Genomic DNA, 19,927 nt, shown 5'->3' on the forward strand with positions numbered 1-19,927 from the left:
ACTCAAGGAGCTTTCCGCCTCAGGTTTGGATAATGCCGCACCCTTGTGCATTCAATACCCCATGGCTGCCCAAGGTAAGACGGACGAGTTTGAATTAAAGTCAAGTTTGCTTCATCATATTCCTAAATACCATGGCTTGTCCATGGAAGATCCTAACAAACATTTGAAAGAATTTGAAGTAGTTTGCTCTAGTATGACTCCCGTCAATGTTGACGGAAATATCTTGAAGATGAAGGCTTTTCCATTCTCTTTGATGGATAAAGCCAAGGATTGGTTATACGAGTTAGCTCCCGGCACTGTTACTTCTTGGGAGAGTATGAAGAGAGCGTACTTGGAGAAGTTCTTTCCAACTTCTCGCATCATCCTCCTACGCAAAAAGATAAGCGGAATTCAGCAAGAAGAAGGTGAGTCTTTTCCTACATATTATGAACGATTTAAATCACTTGTTGCTTCTTGTCCACAGCATCAGATGAAGGAGGAGTTGCTCTTGCAATATTTCTACGAGGGCCTCCTACCTCTAGAACGTCAAATGCTTGATGCTTCGGCGGGGGGAGCATTGGTGGATAAAACACCCATGGCTGCCAAGGTCTTGATTGCTAATAGAGCGTTGAACGCTCAACAGTACGAGGGTGTAGGCCAAAGAGGACCCTCACGGCACCAAGTACATGAGGTAAGTGCGACTTCCGATCTTCATTCACAATTGGCTAATCTTACTTCTATTGTTTCACAAATGGCCGAGGGAATGAAGATGCAAGGACCTGTGGTATGTGGCGTATGTTCTATCCAAGGACATGTCTCCGAAAAATGTCCTCAACTCATCGAGAATGGCGGATGGGAGAGTGCGAATGCCATTGGGTTTCAAAGCCAAAATCAGTCAAGACATGATCCATACTCCAACACGTATAATCCGGGGTGGCGAGACCACCCAAATTTCAAGTGAAGGGATCCCCAACAACCTCAAAACCAAGGAGGCTTTAGGCAACAACCCCCGGGGTTCTTTCCCAAAACCTACGGCCCACCCCAAAATCAAGCCCAATCCGGCCCAAGTGCCTCAGGTACGTCTCTTGACAATGATGCACTTCTTAAGATACTAACTAAGTTGTCTAATGGGCAGGAAGATCAAGCGAAGGCTATGCAAAACCAAGATAAGAGGGTGGATCAACTTGAGAAACAAATTGGGCAGATTGCCGAGTTTGTAGGTAAGTTTCGAGATCCCGGACAACTCCCTAGTTCCACTATTCCAAATCCGAAGGGAGGGTTCGAAAGTGCCAAAGCAATCACCCTAAGAAGTGGTAAGGAAGTTGGGGCAGGTCCTACATCAAAAACAGGTCATAATGAGGATGAACTCTTGCAATTGGAAGAGGAGGCATCAAGGCTGCCCACGGCAAAGGTGGTTCCACCTTTGCCACAAGCTCCTAGTATCCCAAATCTGCCCAATTCGTCCCACAAAGGTAAGAATGTGTCCAATTCAGTTCATACTAATGTTTTCCCTTCAAATGTGCCTTTTCCTAGTAGGTTCATGCAAACGAAGAAAGAAGAGGCAGAAAAGGATATCCTTGAAACCTTTAGGAAAGTTCAAGTTAACATACCTTTATTAGATGCAATCAAACAAGTTCCGAGGTATGCTAAGTTCTTGAAGGAGTTGTGTACCACTAGGAAGAGGATGTCGACCAAGGAAGTGGTAAAGGTAGGTGAGAATGTGTCCGCCATCTTGCAACGTAAACTACCTCCCAAATGCAAAGATCCAGGTAGCTTTACCATTCCTTGTGTCATTGGGAATACTAGATTTGAATCGGCCATGCTTGATTTAGGTGCTTCTATAAATGTTATGCCATATTCCATTTATGCATCTATGAACTTAGGAGCGTTGAAAAATGATGGGGTAATAATACAATTGGCCGATAGATCTAACGCCTATCCAAAGGGAGTTTTGGAAGATGTTCTTGTGCAGCTTAATCATTTAGTTTTCCCGGCGGATTTCTATGTCCTCGAAATGGATGAATCGGACCATGCTCCTTCGCTGCCCATTCTACTTGGAAGGCCATTCATGAAGACGGCCCGGACAAAGATTGACGTGTATAGTGGAACTTTGTCCATGGAATTCGATGGGGAAGTTGTTAATTTTAATCTTTCTGATTCCATTAAATACCCTAGTGAGGACCATTCATGTTTCTCTATTGATATAATTGACTCTTTGGCGCAGGGATATCTCGACGATTTGAATGACGATGCGCTTGAAAAAGTCATTACACGAGGCATGGAAATTACAACCAAGGGGGCATATTCTAGTGTAACCCACGACATACATGGACTAGGCCATGCCGTGCACCCTAATGAGGAAATAATTGAAGTTGTGGCTGCCCTTGAGTCCTCACCTAAGCTTGATGGTAAGTATACTACCCGTGAGTCCATTCCCATTTCGACTAACAAATTGCTTCCATCCATAATTCAGGCACCTATCCTTGAACTCAAGCCTTTGCCAAGCCATTTGAAGTACATTTTCTTGGGAGAAAATGAAACACTACCTGCCATTATTTCCTCCTCCCTCACGGCACAAGAGGAGGAGAAATTGCTTCGAGTTTTGAAGGAGTTCAAATTTTCCCTAGGTTGGACATTGGCCGATATTAAAGGTATAAGCCCTACAACTTGTATGCATCACATATTTCTTGAGGAGGAGGCCAAACCAACTAGAGAGGCTCAACGCCGTCTTAACCCTCCGATGATGGAAGTAGTGAAAAAGGAGATCATAAAGCTTCTAGATTGTGGGGTTATCTATCCAATCTCGGATAGTAAGTGGGTTTCGCCCGTTCAATGCGTGCCAAAGAAATCCGGAGTGACGGTGGTAGCTAATGCCGAGAATGAGCTTGTCCCTCAACGTATTCAAACCGGTTGGAGGGTGTGCATTGACTATAGGAAGCTAAACACCACCACGAGGAAGGACCACTTCCCATTGTCGTTCATTGACCAAATGCTTGAGAGGTTAGCGGGTTATGCTTTTTATTGTTTTCTTGATGGTTATTCTGGTTATAATCAAATTGTCATTTCACCCGAGGACCAAGAAAAAACCACTTTTACATGCCCGTTTGGTACCTTTGCATATCGTCGCATGCCTTTTGGTTTATGTAATGCACCTGCTACATTTCAAAGATGCATGATGAGCATATTTTCTGATTACGTAGAAAAGATAATTGAAGTGTTTATGGATGATTTTAGTGTATTTGGTGATTCGTTTGATAGTTGCTTGCATAATCTAAGTTTGATCCTAAAACGTTGTGTTGAAACTAACCTTGTACTTAATTGGGAAAAGTGTCATTTTATGGTTAAACAAGGTATCGTTTTAGGTCATATAATCTCTGAAAAGGGTATTGAGGTTGATAAGTCGAAAATAGATCTTGTACGTCACTTACCCTCTCCGACTTCAGTTAGAGAGGTTCGTTCGTTTCTTGGCCATGCAGGATTCTATCGTAGGTTCATCAAAGATTTCTCGAAGATAGCACAACCTCTTTGCCGGCTCCTACAAAAAGAAGTGGCGTTTGAATTCACCAAGGAGTGCACGGCATCATTCAACCAACTCAAGGAGTTGTTAACCACGGCACCCATCATTGTTCCACCGGATTGGAGTCTACCTTTCGAGCTCATGTGTGATGCGTCCGACTATGCTTTAGGAGCTGTTTTAGGACAAAGAAAGGACAGGAGGCCGCATGTCATTTACTACGCCTCACGGACGTTGAACGATGCACAATTGAACTACTCCACTACGGAAAAAGAACTCCTTGCCGTTGTCTTTGCTTTAGATAAATTTCGATCATATTTAATTGGAACTAAAGTAATTGTTTTCACTGATCATGCAGCTCTGAAGTACTTGCTCACCAAAAAGGAGGCCAAGCCACGGCTAATTCGATGGATATTGCTACTTCAAGAGTTCGACATAGAGATTCGGGACAAGAAGGGAAGTGAAAACGTGGTGGCTGACCACCTAAGCCGAATGGTGCATAATGAGGAGTCTTTGCCGATTTTGGAGACATTCCCCGATGAACAATTGCTGTCCATTAAGGTTAGTGCACCTTGGTATGCCGATATTGTTAATTTTTTGGTGTCAAAACGTATTCCAAGTGAGTTCACTAGGCACCAACGTAATAAACTTAGGCATGATGCACGGTTTTATGTGTGGGATGATCCGTACTTATGGAAATTTTGCCCCGATCAGATTATACGTCGTTGTGTGCACGATTCTAAATGTCATTCAATTTTGAGTTTTTGTCACACATATGCATGTGGAGGGCACTTTGGCACACAACGCACAGCCCTTAAGGTGTTACAATGTGGATTTTATTGGCCTAGTATTTTCAAAGATGCTAAAACTTTTTGCTTAACATGTGATAAATGCCAACGAATGGGTGGTATTAGTGCTAGGGACCAAATGCCGCAGGTTTCTATCCTAAATGTTGAAATTTTTGATGTTTGGGGTATTGATTTTATGGGTCCTTTTCCTTCTTCGTATGGTTTTACATATATTTTGCTTGCGGTTGATTATGTGTCGAAGTGGGTGGAAGCAAAGGCCACCCGAACTAATGATTCTAAAGTGGTTGCAGATTTTATTAGAACTAACATTTTTGCAAGGTTCGGAATGCCACGAGTGATCATTAGTGACGGAGGGTCACAGTTTTGCAATCGGACCATTGAAGCGTTATTGAGGAAATACAGTGTCACCCATAAGGTTTCTACACCTTACCATCCTCAAACGAATGGCCAAGCCGAGGTTTCCAACCGAGAGATCAAGCAAATACTTGAGAAGACCGTTGGGCCAACACGGAAGGATTGGAGCTTACGGTTAGATGATGCACTTTGGGCGTATCGTACGGCGTACAAAACCCCCATTGGGATGTCCCCCTTCCGACTTGTCTATGGGAAGGCGTGCCATCTTCCGGTTGAATTGGAGCACAAAGCACTTTGGGCCATCAAGAAGTTTAACATGAACCTCGAGGAAGTAGGAAGTCAAAGGAGATTGCAATTGAATGAGCTTGATGAGATACGGCACGAGGCGTATGATAATGCAAGCATTTACAAGCAAAAGACCAAAGCTTTCCATGACAACATGATCCGTGGGAAATCATTCTCAATTGGGCAGAAAATGCTATTGTTCAATTCCCGTTTACGTTTGTTTCCCGGTAAGTTACGTTCTAAGTGGATTGGACCGTTTGTTATTACTAACATATCTTCTTATGGTGCCATCCAGATTCAAAGTCTCAAAACAGGTCATGAATTCCAAGTGAACGGACACCGTTTGAAGCCATATTATGAGAACTTTGTTGAACAAACCGTGGATGATATTTCTTTGGGTGCCGTGGGCACAAATGGAGAATGAATGGGCTTTTCGTCCGGCTGTACGACGTTAAAGAAAGCGCTACTTGGGAGGCAACCCATGAAATTCAACAAAGGAAGACCAAGGAATTACTCCAATTCCAGATCTGCGTTCCTAAACTCTTCACTTTGTTATTTATTTCGAATCTGCCTATTTAGTTGTTTTAGTTGCTGTTTGTGTGTTTCTTTTTGTTTAGTGTGATTTTATACTTAAAACATTGAGGACAATGTTTGATTTAAGTGTGGGGGGGGGTAACTAAGTGTTTTAGATGCAAATTCGTGGGATTTTATCACCCTTAACTTGGATACTTGTTCCTTGCTGTTTTTAAGTGTTTTTGAGCAGTTTTGATGTGTTTTAGTGTGTTTTGATGCAAAAATCCGAAAATCACATAAAAATTTGAAAAATTTGTTTTAAAAAACCCAAAAAGAGTTGTTTTTGTGTGTTTGTTTGTGTCTTAGGGTACCTTCCAACACAATGATGAGGATTCGGTTTGTAATTACATGGCTGCTAAAGAGAGTGATTAACATGGATGAAAGTTTGATGTACTCTTTGTTTATGCTTAGTTGTGGTTATAACTCATGAATTCACATGCAATCATAAAGGAAAAATCAGTTTTTGTAACATGCCTGAAGGAAGGAACTCAAACTAACGCTACAACCTTGTTAGACTTGAGCCTAAACGTTTATTTGGAGAGTTAAAATCTGTGCATTCTTTGTTTTCTAAGTCAATGCATGATCTCATTATTCCTTGCTTGGTTGCTACTTAGAAGGCGTTTCATCATTTAGTTCCAAATGCTAGAACTCATGCCCATTTCATTCAAAGCATGTCATTGAATTGCATAACACATATTCAAGATGAAGTTGTGTAGTGACCACCACCTTAGCCAAAAAGCCGTGTGCCCTACTCCATTATATGTTTAAGTTTAACCCCGTTGAGCCGTGTTTAGCCTTTTCTTTGTTAACCCACATTACCCTCACCTAGCCTAGATTAGGACTATCCATACCCTTGTTCTTGAAGCATAGTAAAGCATGATTCAAATTGAATTCCTTTTGATTTATGTTGGCAGAAAATAAGTGTGGGGGAAGTGTTTTTTCATGAGGAATTGTGTGCCAAAGGCACGGCAAAGAAAAAAAAAAAAAAAAAAAAAGAGTTGAAAAATTGAGAAAAAGACTTCCAAAGTATTGTTGGTTGAAGTAAGGGTCCAAAACAATGAATTTGACCCTAAGGAGTTGTTTAAGTATCCCCCTTGTGTGTTAAAGTTAATTTCTGCAATCTAAGTGAATTCTAAGTCTCAATTTCATTGCTTTGCTTACTATTGCTTGAAGAACGTTTGTTTTCCTTATCCTTTCCTTGTTAACCAATACCCCGAGCCCCATTACAACCCTTAACTTCTATCTTGAGTGTTATGTGTTTCAATTTGTGGAGTTTGAATTTGGTATGAGCATATGGTGTCACTGGTTCTCGCATCTAAGTAGTAGCATTCCATTCATGAGATCATATCTAAACATGCTTCTTAACTCTAGAAATTGCGTTCTTTGTGAAACATATATGTGAGCATTCGTTTTCATATCTACATCAATCTTCTCACATATGACTAGTGTAGGGTGTGGAGTTAGAAAATCTGAGTGAAAATAGAGTGTATATCTTGTAAGGAATTGAGGGAATTCTCTAAGGCATGTTACTACATTCAAACCATTGTTTTAATTAATTACTTGTGAACTAGTGAGTAGTGGCTTTAATTAAGTATGTGCTTGTGTAAAGATGACTCAAATCTGTGGGGATAGCAATCTTTAACATGTCATGTGCATTGGAAATCCCTAAGGCAAACGTTGGAAGGTTTAGGTTTTGTTTTGGTTAGTTTGTTTTGCTCGAGGACTACCAAAAGCTAAGTGTGGGGGAATTTGATAGGAGCATATTTATGCGCCTTAGTTAGCTAGTTCTTATGCATCTTTGTTATGTTTTCTTCGTTAAAGTAGTCTTTTAAGCTACTTTCATGTGTTTTCAGGTTTAAAGGACATATTACATGAAATGATGCAAGTTGGAGCTTTTGGAGCAAAATATGAGCTTGGATTGAAAAGGACATGCTTGGAACACAAGGTTGGGATGGAATTGAAGAGTTGAAGATTTGAGGTTTCCTACTTGAAGTAGGAAAGCTAAGCCTAAAAGTTTCCATTTTGGGTTGATCTTTCCTAAATCGGAATTGGCAACCAAAGTTTCTAAAGTTGGAAGTTTCTATTCTTGGAGGTTTCCATTTTCGTGAGTTTCTATTCTCGGCTTTGGGCTTTTGGATGACCCATCCTTACTTCTTGGACCTATGTCGCACCTAAACCCTAACCCTAGCCACTTAATCAGCCGCACCTAGGCCTTGTTCACATGCAAAAGAATCTGATTATTTACCCTAAGCCCATGCCACACCTTTCCATCCTAGAAGCCCTATTTTACAAACCTTAACCCTAGCCCATTGTTTCAATCTGATTTCATTAGGGTTTTAGGTGCCTATATATATGTGTTTTACTCCTTTGGCCGAAGAGCTCCCACTCTACAAATCAGAAATCGTCTAAACCCTATTCCCACACCTTGCCGCAGCCTTCATCCATTCCAGCCACACCCATACACCTTGCCACAGCCATCCCTCTACTCCAGCCACCATTCTCCATCTCCATACACCATCCACACCTCTTACCGCACCACCATACCATCCTAATTCCCTTCCTAAACCAAAATCATATCCAAAAGTCCCCTTAACCATCTCTGCCGCAGCAAGGAGAAGAAGAAGAGGAGCTTGACGTGCAGAAATTCAAAGTGGAATTCTTGGGCGTTTTAGGTGTAATCTTTCTTATGTCTTCGATGTTTCAATTCAATAAATTTTGTGTTGTGAGTATGAGAAACTAAACCCCCTTAGTTGGGGGGTAATTCGAAACCATGTACATGCTTGCAATATGATTTGATTACATTCAGTTGTTATTTCATAAGTTGTGGATTTAATTCGTTCATCTATTTGATTGATAATTTATTTGTGTATGTTGATTGAGAGTGCACGCTTAGTTTTCATGCATGAATATGATGCTAGATTATGAGGGAGTTTCACCTAATAGTTACAATCTTATAATCACAAGTAGTGAAGGTCGCTTGAAAAGGATCGCGTTGAATGAATTCTTAGCATAAGTTTCATGCAATTCATAGTAACAAATGCTTCGTCAATGCTTATGTTTTTCATAGAACGTAATGATTCGTGCTTGTATCTCTATTATGCAATTCATGTAGGGAACTTGTAGGGAATGTTTTGGGTTGTCGTATGCAATCATCCAACCTAATAACTTGTGGAAAAACTGAGGGTTAATTAGTGCAATTCACGGTTAATTTGGGGCGTTGAGTATTCATAATTTATTGGAAGAACAACTGAAAATCGTTTTGTGTGCAAGTGTGACATGTGTGGAGAAGAACCTCCTAACTAGCCTTTTATCCATCCTTTTTATCCAAAAACGTTTTACAATCTGTTTAGTTTTAAGTCTCTGTTTTGTTTTCAATTTTCGTCCAAAACAAATCCCCCTTTATTTTGAAGTCTTAGATTAGTTAGAAAGTGTTTTGATTTGTGTTTCTAAGTGTTTTGATTCAAGTTTTCACCCAATTTCGTCCAAGTTCTTGTTAGGTTCTCAAAACTGCCCAGAAAGTGGTTTTTAGGCAGTTTTGAGTCATTAGGTTGCTGTTTTGAGTTTTAGGTTTGTTTAAGTGTTTTAACCTTTAGTTTTGCATTCTTTGAGTCTAGTTTAGTGTTTTAAACTTTGTTTTTATGTTTTTAAGTCAGTTTTCAAGTGTTTAGCAATCCTTCCTAATCCCCGGTCTAGAACGATCCCTACTTACATCTTTACTACAATTTGACAAAAAGAGGGTTTCATTTGTGTGCTTATCTATTTCGCATCAAGTTTGAATTTGGTATGAGCATATAGTGTCACTGGTTCTCGGGTCTAAATAGTAGCATTTCATTCATGAGATCATATCTAAACATGCTTATTAACTCCAGAAATTGCTTTCTTTGTGATACATATATGTGAGCGTTCGTTTTCATATCTACATTAATCTTCTCATATATAACTAGTATAGGGTGTGTAGTTAGAAAATTGATGTGAAAATTAACTAGCACTCAAATTAAACCCTCTTTTTATCAATTGTAGCAATGTATGTAAGTAGGGATCGTTCTAGACCGGGGATTAGGAGGGATTGCAAAATCACTTGGAATTGACTCAAAAACGTAAAAACAAGTTTAAAATACTAAAATAAACTCAAAGAATGCAAAACTAAACTTTAAAACACTAAAACAAACCAAAAGACTCAAAACAGCACCAAAACACTCAAAACTGCCTTAAAAACACAATCTGGGCAGTTTTGGACACTAAGCACCAAATTGGACGAATTTGGGTTTTAACTTGAATCAAAACACTTAAAAACACAAACTAAACACTTACTAACTAATTTTGACACTTTAAAACAAAGGGGGATTGGTTTTGGATGAATTTAAAAACAAAACAAACTTTGTAAATTAGAACAGATTGTAAAAACGAATTTGATTTAAATGGGTGAATGGAAAGCTAGCTAAGGGGTTCATCTCCACACATGTTATACTTGCATACAAAACGATTTCCAATTGCTTTACAATAAACCATGAATTCTCAACGCCCCAAGTTAATTAGGTCCGCTTAAATTAACCTTCAGATTTTCCTAACGTTATTGAATTGGATGATTGCATACGACAACCCAAAACATTCCCCACAAGTCCCCTACATGATTGCATAATAGAGATACAAGCAATAATCATTAAGTTCTATGAAAACCATAAGCATTGACGAAGCACTTGTTACTATGATTGCATGAAACTTATGCCAAGAATTTACTTAACGCGATTGAGATCATCAACCTTTACTACTTGTGAATATAAGTCCATAACGATTAGGTGAAATTTCTTTATATCCTAGCATTCAATTTATGCATGATAATTAAGTGTGCACTCTCAACCAACACACACAAATCAATGTAATTCACATAGATAAGTAAATTGAATTCACAACTTATGAAACGCAATTAGAAGTAATCAAATCATATCGCAAGCATAAACATGTATTTCGAATCCCCCCCTAGCCAAGGGGGGTTTTAGTTCCTCATACGCACAAAACAAAGAGAATTGAATTTAAACATTGAAATCAAAGGAAAAGAAACACCTAGAAATTCCAGTGACGCGAACTTGAATTGCATGAATCTTCCGAGCTTCCTTCTCCCCCTCCTTAGTGCGGAAAGGACTTTGGACAGGTTCTTTGGGGTTATGGATGGTGTAGAATGGATGGAGGATGTGTAATGGTGTTTAGGGTTGATGGGTGGTGCGGCTAGGGTTGTTTTTGGGCAGAAATTATGGCATATGGTGGTGGAAGGGTGTGGCCAAGAGCAAGGAATGATTTCTGGCGTGAATTGTGAATTGTGGTGAGTGGTGATCTGATTTAGGGGTTAATAGGAGTATATATAGGCACTTAAAACCCTAGGGTAATCAGATATGGACTTGGATAACCCAAATCCACAAGGAAATAGGTCTAAACAATCAGATTTTGCAAGGGAAAAGGGGTCCTAGGTGCGGCAGGTTTTTAGGATATGGATAGGCCTTCTAGAATGCCTTGCAAGGCAAGGAACTGATGCGAGAATTACTTGACACACAAATTAAACCCTCTTTTTGACAATTGTAGCAAAGTATGTAAGTAGGGATCGTTCTAAACCGGGGATTAGGAGGGCTTGCTAAAACCTCTTTACTGACTCAAAAACAAAAAGAAACAAAGTTAAAAATGTAAACAAAAGATTTTAAAACAAGAAAGTAAAAGGGGGATTTGAGTTTGGTGAAGTTGAAAGTAAAAACGAATAAACTAAAAACTTAAATAGATTTTAAACAAATTTGGGTTGAATGGATAATGGAAGGCTAGCTAAGGGTTTCATCTCCACACATGTTATACTTGCATACAAAACGATTTCCAATTGCATTTCAATAAACCATGAATTCTCAATGCCCCAAGTTAATTAGGTCCGCTTAAATTAACCTTCAGATTTTCCTAACGTTATTGAATTGGATGATTGCATACGACAACCCAAAACATTCCCCACAAGTCCCCTACATGATTGCATAATAGAGATACAAGCAAGAATCATTAAATTCTATGAAAACCATAAGCATTAACGAAGCACTTGTTACTATGATTGCATGAAACTTATGCCAAGAATTTACTTAACGCGATTGAGATCATCAACCTTTACTACTTGTGAATATAATTCCATAACGATTAGGTGAAATTTCCTTATATCCTAGCATTCAATTTATGCATGATAATTAAGCGTGCACTCTCAACCAACACACACAAATCAATGTAATTCACATAGATAAGTAAATTGAATTCACAACTTATGAAACGCAATTAGAAGTAATCAAATCATAACGCAAGCATAAACATGTATTTCGAATCCCCCCCTAGCCAAGGGGGGTTTAGTTCCTCATTATTACAAAACAAAGATAAACAAATTTAAACATTGAAAAACAAAGGGAAGAAAGCACCTAAACGTTCCAACGATCCATGTTGGATAGCAAGTGCGTTCAAGGACTTTTCTCCTACTCCTTGCCGCAACAACAAGGTTGGAATGATGTTGAAGGGTTGGTTATTTGGAGGAATGGATGGGAAGGGGTTTAGATATGTAGGAGAGGCAAGGAAAGGCTTGGAGAATGGTTAATTTCTGGATGAATTCAATGAGGTTGCTGCATGGTATTTATAGGGAGATGATGGACTTGTTTAAGCACAAATTTCTGGTGGAATGGGTAGGTAAGTCACGGCAAGAGTGGGAATTGTTGTTGGGGTAGGTTTTGAGTCATCCACTCACATGTCATGGTTAGCTAAGCATTGCATCATCCACTCACATGTCATGGTGATTTAAGCATTGCATCATTACTCAAATTTCTGGTGGAGGTGGAAGTAAAAGTCACGGCATTGATGTGTTTTGAGTGAAGTTTTGGCCAATCCTTTTAGAAATTTATCCCTTCTTGCAACTTGTATTTGTTTCACCAGATTTTTAGCATGTTCTTAGCCTCTTTTGTGTTCAAATTCGTCCATCCATCTTGCTCATATCATATGTAATCCATTCCAAGCTCAAAACTGCTCCAAAATGCACCAAAATGCACTTTCTTGCTACCTTAGCCCTTTGGACCTACAAACACACGAAAATGGCTTAAAGTACTAAAATAACTAAGAACTAATAACGTAAATGCAAGAAAACTAGTTAACTAAGTCGCATAAATATGCGTCTATCAGGAACTAGGGCATCTAGAAGCTAGGGTGCGGCACCAATGTAGGGATTAGGGATAGGGCTTCTAGAAAGCCCCAAAACTGATAGGAAATGTAGAAACTCACGGCAAGGAGGGGAATTCTTCTAGAAACTTCTCATTTGTGTCCTACAACACTTAGGAGTCCTTCTAGCATTAGGAAAACATGTCTCAATCCTCCCTTGACTTGGAATTCTTCTCCTACTTCATCTTGGAAACCTTTCCTTCTTGGACTTGGAAATCTTCTTCGTTGCTGAAACTTGATGCCATTTGGATTTAACTTTCCTACTTCGAGTAGGAAACCTTGTTTGAGTAGGAACCTTCATCTTCAAGGAATCCTAATTCAACTAGGAAACCCATTTTGACTAGGAATCCTAATTCAACTAGGATTCCATCTTCACTTAGGCGCTTTCCTACTTCGACTAGGAAACCTTGTTCAAGTAGGAAACATCATCTTCAAATCTTCAATTTCGTCCATCCTCTTGGCTCCAAGCATATGACATCCATTCCAAGCTCAACTTTGCTCCAAAAGGCTCCAAAATGCATCCTTTTTCATATTTTGCCCTTAGAACCTGAAAACACATAAAACTTGCTTAAAAGACTACTTTACTAAGCAAAAACACTATAAATGTACAAGAACAAGCTAAACTAAGGCGCATAAATATGCTCCTATCAAAAATCTGAGTGAAAATTTGATATGATATTAACTAGCACTCAAATTAACCCTCTTTTTATCAATTGTAGCAAAGTATGTAAGTAGGGATCGTTCTAGGCCGGGGATTAGAAGGGATTGCTAAATCACTTGAAAACTGACTCAAACACTAAACTAGACTCAAAGAATGCAAAACTAAACTTTAAAACACCAAAACAAACCAAAAGACTCAAAACAGCAACCAAACACTCAAAACTGCCTTAAAAACACTTTCTGGGCAGTTTCTGACACCAAGGAAGAATTTGGATGAAAATTGGTTATAACTTGACTCAAGACACTTAAAAACACAAACTAAATTGATTTCTAACTAATATGACTCAACAAAGTAAAGGGGGATTGATTTTGGACGAATTTAAAAACAAAACAAGTAAACTAAACTAAACAGATTTTAAAACGAAATTAGTTAAAGTGAATGGATGGAAGGGTAGCTAAGGGGTTCTTCTCCACACATGTCACACTTGCATACAAAACGATTTCCAATTGCTTCTCAATAAACCATGAATTCTCAACGCCCCAAGTTAATGAGGTCCGCTTAAATTAACCCTCAGATTTTCCTTAAGTTATTGAATTGGATGAATTGCATACGACAACCCAAAGCATTCCCCACAAGTTCCCTACATGAAAGCGCATAATAGAGATTCAAGCAAGGATCATTAAGTTCTATGAAAATCATAAGCATTGACGAGGCACTCGTAACTATGAAAGCGCATGATACTTATGCCAAGAATTTACTTAACGCGATTGTTACCTTTAGTACTTGTGAATATAAGTTCATAACAATTAATTGAAATTCCCTTATATCCTAGCATCAAATTCATGCATGCAAACTAAGCGGGCCCTCTTAACCAACATACACAAACCAGTTTTAATTCATATAGATAAGTAAATTGAATTCACAATTTATGAAACGCAATTAGAAGTAATCAAATCATATAGCAAGCATAAACATGGTTTTGAATCCCCCCCTAGCCAAGGGGGGTTTAGTTCCTCATATGCACAAAGCAAAGATAAATAAGTTTAAACATTGAAATCCAAAGAAACAAAACACCTAGATACTCCAACTTGGACAGCAAGTGCATCCATGAAGTTCCTCCCTTTCTCCTTGTTGCGGCACAAAGGTTGTGGACAGGTTTTGGCGTTATGAATGGTGTAGAATGGATGGGGGATGTGTAGTGGTGTCTAGGGTTGATGGGTGGTGTCGCTAGGGATGATTTTGGGCAGAAATTATGGAATATGGTGGTGGAAGGGTGCAGCAGAGAGCAAGGGATGATTTCTGGCGTGAATTGATGTGTATGAGAGGTGGTCATCCAGCCAAAGGGTTAATATGAGTATATATAGGCACTTAAAACCCTAGGGGAATCAGATATGGACTTGTAGAATCCAAATCCACAAGGAAAAAGGCTTAGAAATCAGAATTACAAGGGTAAAAGGGCAAGGAGGTGCGGCTGGATAGGGAATGAAGGATAAGGCTTTTAGAAAGCCTTGCAAGGCAAGGAAAATAGGTCATCTAGAAGGAATTGGTGCGGCACCTTATGGGGAGTGTTCTAGAACCTTCTTTTGTCTCCACAAATGCTTAGGAAACCTTCAAAATATCTGGAACTTAAAGCCATCTAGGTTTAGGAAAGTTCAACCCAAAATAGGAAACTTTTAGGCTTAACTTTCCTACTTCAAGTAGGAAACCTTGTTTGAGTAGGAATTTTCATTCTTCTAGGAATCCATCTTCAACTAGGAATCCCTCGTTGATTAGGAATCCTTCTTCAATTAGAACTCCTTCGTGGACTAGGATTTCATCTTCAATTAGGCACTTTCCTACTTCAACTAGGAAACCTTGTTCAAGTAGGAATTATCATCTTCAAATCTTCAATTTCGTCCATTCTTTTGGCTCCAAGTATGTGATGTCCAATCCAAGCTCAATTGTGCTCCAAAAGACTCCAAAATGCATCTTTTTGTATGATATGCCCTTAAAACCTGAAAACACATAAAACTAGCTTAAAAGACTACTTTAACTAAGGAAAAAGAATGTAAATGCACAAGAACAAGCTAACTAAGGTGCATAAATATGCCCCTATCAAAATTGAGTGCATATCTTGTAAGGAATTGAGCGAATTCTCTAAGGCATGTTACTACATTCAAAACATTGTTTAAATTGGTTAATTGTGAACTAGTAAGTGGTGACTATGATTAAGTATGTGCTCAAGTGTAAAGATGACTCAAATCTGTGGGGATAATGATTTTTTTAACATGTCCTGTGCATTGGAAATCCCTGAGGCAAATTTTGGAAGGTTTAGGTTGTGTCTTATTTGTTTTGTTTCGTTTTATTTCCTTGTTTTGCTCGAGGACTAGCAAAAGCTAAGTGTGGGGGAATTTGATAGGAGCATATTTATGCGACTTAATTGGCTTGTTCTCGTGCATTTACGGTGTGTTTCATTAGTTATTTTAGTGTTTAAAGTCACTTTTGTGTGTTTTCAGATTCCAAGGACAAAGTATGCAAGAAGTTGCATTTTGGAGCCTTTTGGAGCAAAATGGAGCTTGGAATGATTATCACATGCTCGGAGCACAAGGAATGGACGTAATTGAAGATTTGAAGAAGTTAGGATTCCTAATCAATGAAGGATTCCTAATTGACGAAGGATTGCTAATTGAAGATGGATTCCTATTCACAAGAGGATTCCTAGAAGAACAAGGATTCCTACTCCAAGAAGGATTCCTACTTGAAATAGGAAAGTTAAGCCAAGGTTTCCTACTTTGGTTTGACCTTTCCTAAATGTTCCGAAGTTTTATCAACTTTGAAGGCATCCTAAGCATTCTAGGACATCAAATACACATCTCTTGCACATTGTGAACCCTTGCCGCACCCCCTTGACATTTCCTCTTCCTTGCCGTGCAAGGGAGAGGGTTATTTCCTGATTCTATGCTTTAAAACACATTCCTAATGTGTTTTAGGACCTTGCCGCATATCCCCTTGCCTTTTCCTTTAATTTTCTGATTGTGTTTCCTATTTCTAGAAGCCTTAGACTTAATTTCTGATTACCTAAATAACCTAGGGTTTTAATTCCTGAAATCCTTGAAATAAACTCCCTTGGTGCAGCCACAAAACATCCATATATTGACCATTCACGCCAGAAACACCATTCCCCTCTTAGCCGCTTCATTCTACCACCATTCACCCTATTTTCTGCCCAGAAACTACCCTAGCCGACCCCTACATCCATCCTAACCTTAAATCTATCCTTCTACATCATCCATCACTCCCAAAACTCACCGCCAACCCTTGTGCCGCAGCAAAGGAGAGGAAGAAGAAGTGCTTGAAGGTTCTAGCTGTTCAACATCGAATCGTTGGAATATTTAGGTGTTCTCTTTCTTATATTTACAATGTATAAATCTGTTTTCCTTTGTTTTGTGAACATGAGGAACTAAGCCTTTTTGGCTAGGGGGTTATTCCATACCATGATTATGCTTGGAAGATGAATTGATTACGTCTAATTGTTATTTCATCAATTATGAATGCAATTTGCTTAACCGTTTGATTGATGACCTATTTTTGTGTGTTAATTAAGGTGGCCAACTTAGTTTTCATGCAGGAATTTGAAGCTAAAGCATAAGGAAGTTTCACCTAATAGTTACAACCTTATGTTTGCAAGTAGTGGAGGTCGCTTATAAACGATCGTGTTAAGTGAATTCTTGGCAAACGTTTCATGCTTTTCATAGTAACAATTGCCTCGTCAATGCTTATAGTTTTCATGAAGCTTAATGATCTTTGATTGTACCTTTATTGTGCTTTTCACGTAAGGGACTTTTAGAGAATGTTTTGAGTTGTTGCATGTGCATTCCCATCCAATTCACTAACTTTAGGAAAACTTGAAGGTTAAAAAAGTTCTATCACAATTAACCTAGGGCATTGAGATTCATAGTTTATTGAAAGAAGCAATTGGAAATCAAAGTTGAATGCAAGTGTATCTTGTGTGGAGAAGAACCCTCTAGTTAGTCTCTCACCCATCAATTTACTTAATTCTGTCTAAAAATCTGTTTACATTGTTCTTGCTTTATTTTATTTATTTTCGTCCAAAATCAACCCCATCTTATTTCTTTGAGTCATATTAACTAGAACTTGTCTGAGAATATGTTTTTAGATGTTTTAGGTCATTAGAAAACCAAAATTCGTCCAAGTTGTGTTAGAGTCCCAAAACTGCCCAGAAAGTGGTTCTTAGGCAATTTTGAGTGTTTGTTTGCTGTTTTGAGTCTTTTGGTTTGTTTTAGTGTTTTAGAGTTTAGTTTTGCATTCTTTGAGTCTAGTTTAGTATTTTAAACTTTGTTTTACAGATTTGAGTCAGTTTAGAGTGTTTTAGCAATCCCTCCTAATCCCCGGTTTAAGAACGATCCCTACTTATCCATACTACAATTGTCAACAAGAGGGTTAATTTGTGTGTTTAGTTATTTTACGCATCAAATTTTGATTTCATGAAATTGAAACTTAGAATTCACTTAGATTGCAGAAATCAACTTTTAAACACGAAGGGAAGAATAAAGCAATACTTAGGGCCGAATTCAATGTTTTGGACCCCTTCTTCAACAAACAACACTTTAGAATTCTTTTTTACATTCATAATTCATGAAATAACAATTAGACGTAATTAATTCATCTTGCAAGCATAATCATGGTATCGAATAACCCCCTAGCCAAAAAGGCTTAGTTCCTCATGTTCACAAAACAAAGGAAAACAGATTTATACATTGTAAATATAAGAAAGAGAACACCTAAATATTCCAACGATTAGATGTTGAACAGCTAGAACCTTCAAGCACTTCTTCTTCCTCTCCTTTGCTGCGGCACAAGGGTTGGGGGTGAGTTTTGGGAGTGATGGATGATGTAGAAGGATGGAATTAAGTTTAGGATGGATGTAGGGGTCGGCTAGGGTAGTTTCAGGGCAGAAAATAGGGTGAATGGTGGTAGAATGGTGCGGCTAAGAGTGGAATGGTGTTTCTGGCGTGAATGGTCAGTATATGGATGTTTTGTGGCTGCACCAAGGGAGTTTATTTAAAGGTTTTCAGGAATTAAAACCCTAGGTTATTTAGGTAATCAGAAATTAAGTCTAAGGCTTCTAGAAATAGGACACACAATCAGAAAATTAAAAGAAAAGGCAAGGGGATATGTGGCAAGGTCCTAAAACACATTAGGAATGTGTTTTAAAGCATAGAATCAGGAAATAACCCTCTCCCTTGCACGGCAAGGAAGAGGAAATGTCAAGGGGGTGCGACAAGGGTTCACAATGTGCAAGAGATGTGTATTTGATGTCCTAGAATGCTTAGGATGCCTTCAAAGTTGATAAAACTTAGGAACATTTAGGAAAGATCAAACCAAAGTAGGAAACCTTGGCTTAACTTTCCTATTTCAAGTAGGAATCCTTCTTGGAGTAGGAATCCTTGTTCTTATAGGAATCCTCGTGTGAATAGGAATCCATCTTAGATTAGGAATCCTTCGTCAATTAGGAATCCTTCGTTGATTGATGTGAAAATTAAGTTGACACACAAATTAAACCCTATTGATGACAATTGTAGTAATGATGCAAGTAGGGATCGTTCTAGACCGGGGATTAACTAGGGATGCTAATCAACAAAAATAAGACTCAAAAACACTAAACTAGACTCTATAGACCCAAAACTAACTCAAAACACTCAAAACAGCAAATAACAATAAAAAAAACTCAATTCTAGACCTAACAAGTGATTTGGACGAAAATAGAACTTCAAAGACTCAAAAGACTTAAAGGAAACAAGTTTTGACTCTAAAAACAAGACTTAAAAGCAAGGGGTTTGGTTTTGACGAAATTGAAAGTTAAAGCATAAACTTTGAAAACAAACTTAACAAAAACGATTTTGGATGAAAAAGAATGGTGAAAGGCTAGTTAGAGGGTTCCTTCTCCACACATGAAACATATGCATACGACTCGATTTCCAGTTACTCTTTCAACAAACCATGAATGACAATGCCCCAAATTAACTAGATTGCACCAATTAATTCTCAGATTTCCCTAGATTCATTGAATTGAATGGAATACGCATTACAACCAAATTATTCTTATCAAGGACCCTAACTATGGAATACGCATGATAGAGACACATATCAAAGATCATTAAGTTTAATGGAAATCATAAGCATTGACGAGGCATTCATAACTATGGAATACGCATGTTACTCTTGGTAAGGATTTACTTAACACAATCGTGACTAGCGACTTTTACCACTTATGAATATGAGTTAATAACGATTAGGTGAAATTCCCTTATACTCTAGCATCAAATTCATGCATGCAAACTAAGTGTCGACCCTCAATCAACATACATAAACATGTTATCAATCAAATAGATAAGTGATGTGTAAATTAACTTAACACACAAATTAAACCCTCTTGTTGACAATTGTAGTATGGATAAGTAGGGATCGTTCTTAAACCGGGGATTAGGAGGGATTGCTAAAACATTTCTAAACTGACTCAAATAACTAAAAACAAGTTAC

The 19,927-nt window shown here is 38.4% G+C and overlaps 1 protein-coding gene across 1 annotated transcript in view; it reads left to right on the forward strand.

Moving 5' to 3' along the window:
* Positions 1 to 3,742: 3,742 nt before the first annotated feature.
* The window catches only part of LOC126582037 (uncharacterized), a gene marked incomplete at both ends in the record, with an annotated part of 109,855 nt that continues 93,670 nt past the window's right edge, over positions 3,743 to 19,927 (forward strand). Inside the window, 2 exons of the mRNA XM_050246007.1 lie at positions 3,743 to 4,238; positions 4,353 to 5,120. Of these exons, the coding sequence (XP_050101964.1) occupies positions 3,743 to 4,238; positions 4,353 to 5,120 (1,264 nt within the window). The remainder of the gene's footprint in view (positions 4,239 to 4,352; positions 5,121 to 19,927) is intronic.

The sequence above is a fragment of the Malus sylvestris genome, chromosome 9 (genome assembly GCF_916048215.2).
Source record: "Malus sylvestris chromosome 9, drMalSylv7.2, whole genome shotgun sequence".
NCBI lineage: Eukaryota > Viridiplantae > Streptophyta > Magnoliopsida > Rosales > Rosaceae > Malus > Malus sylvestris.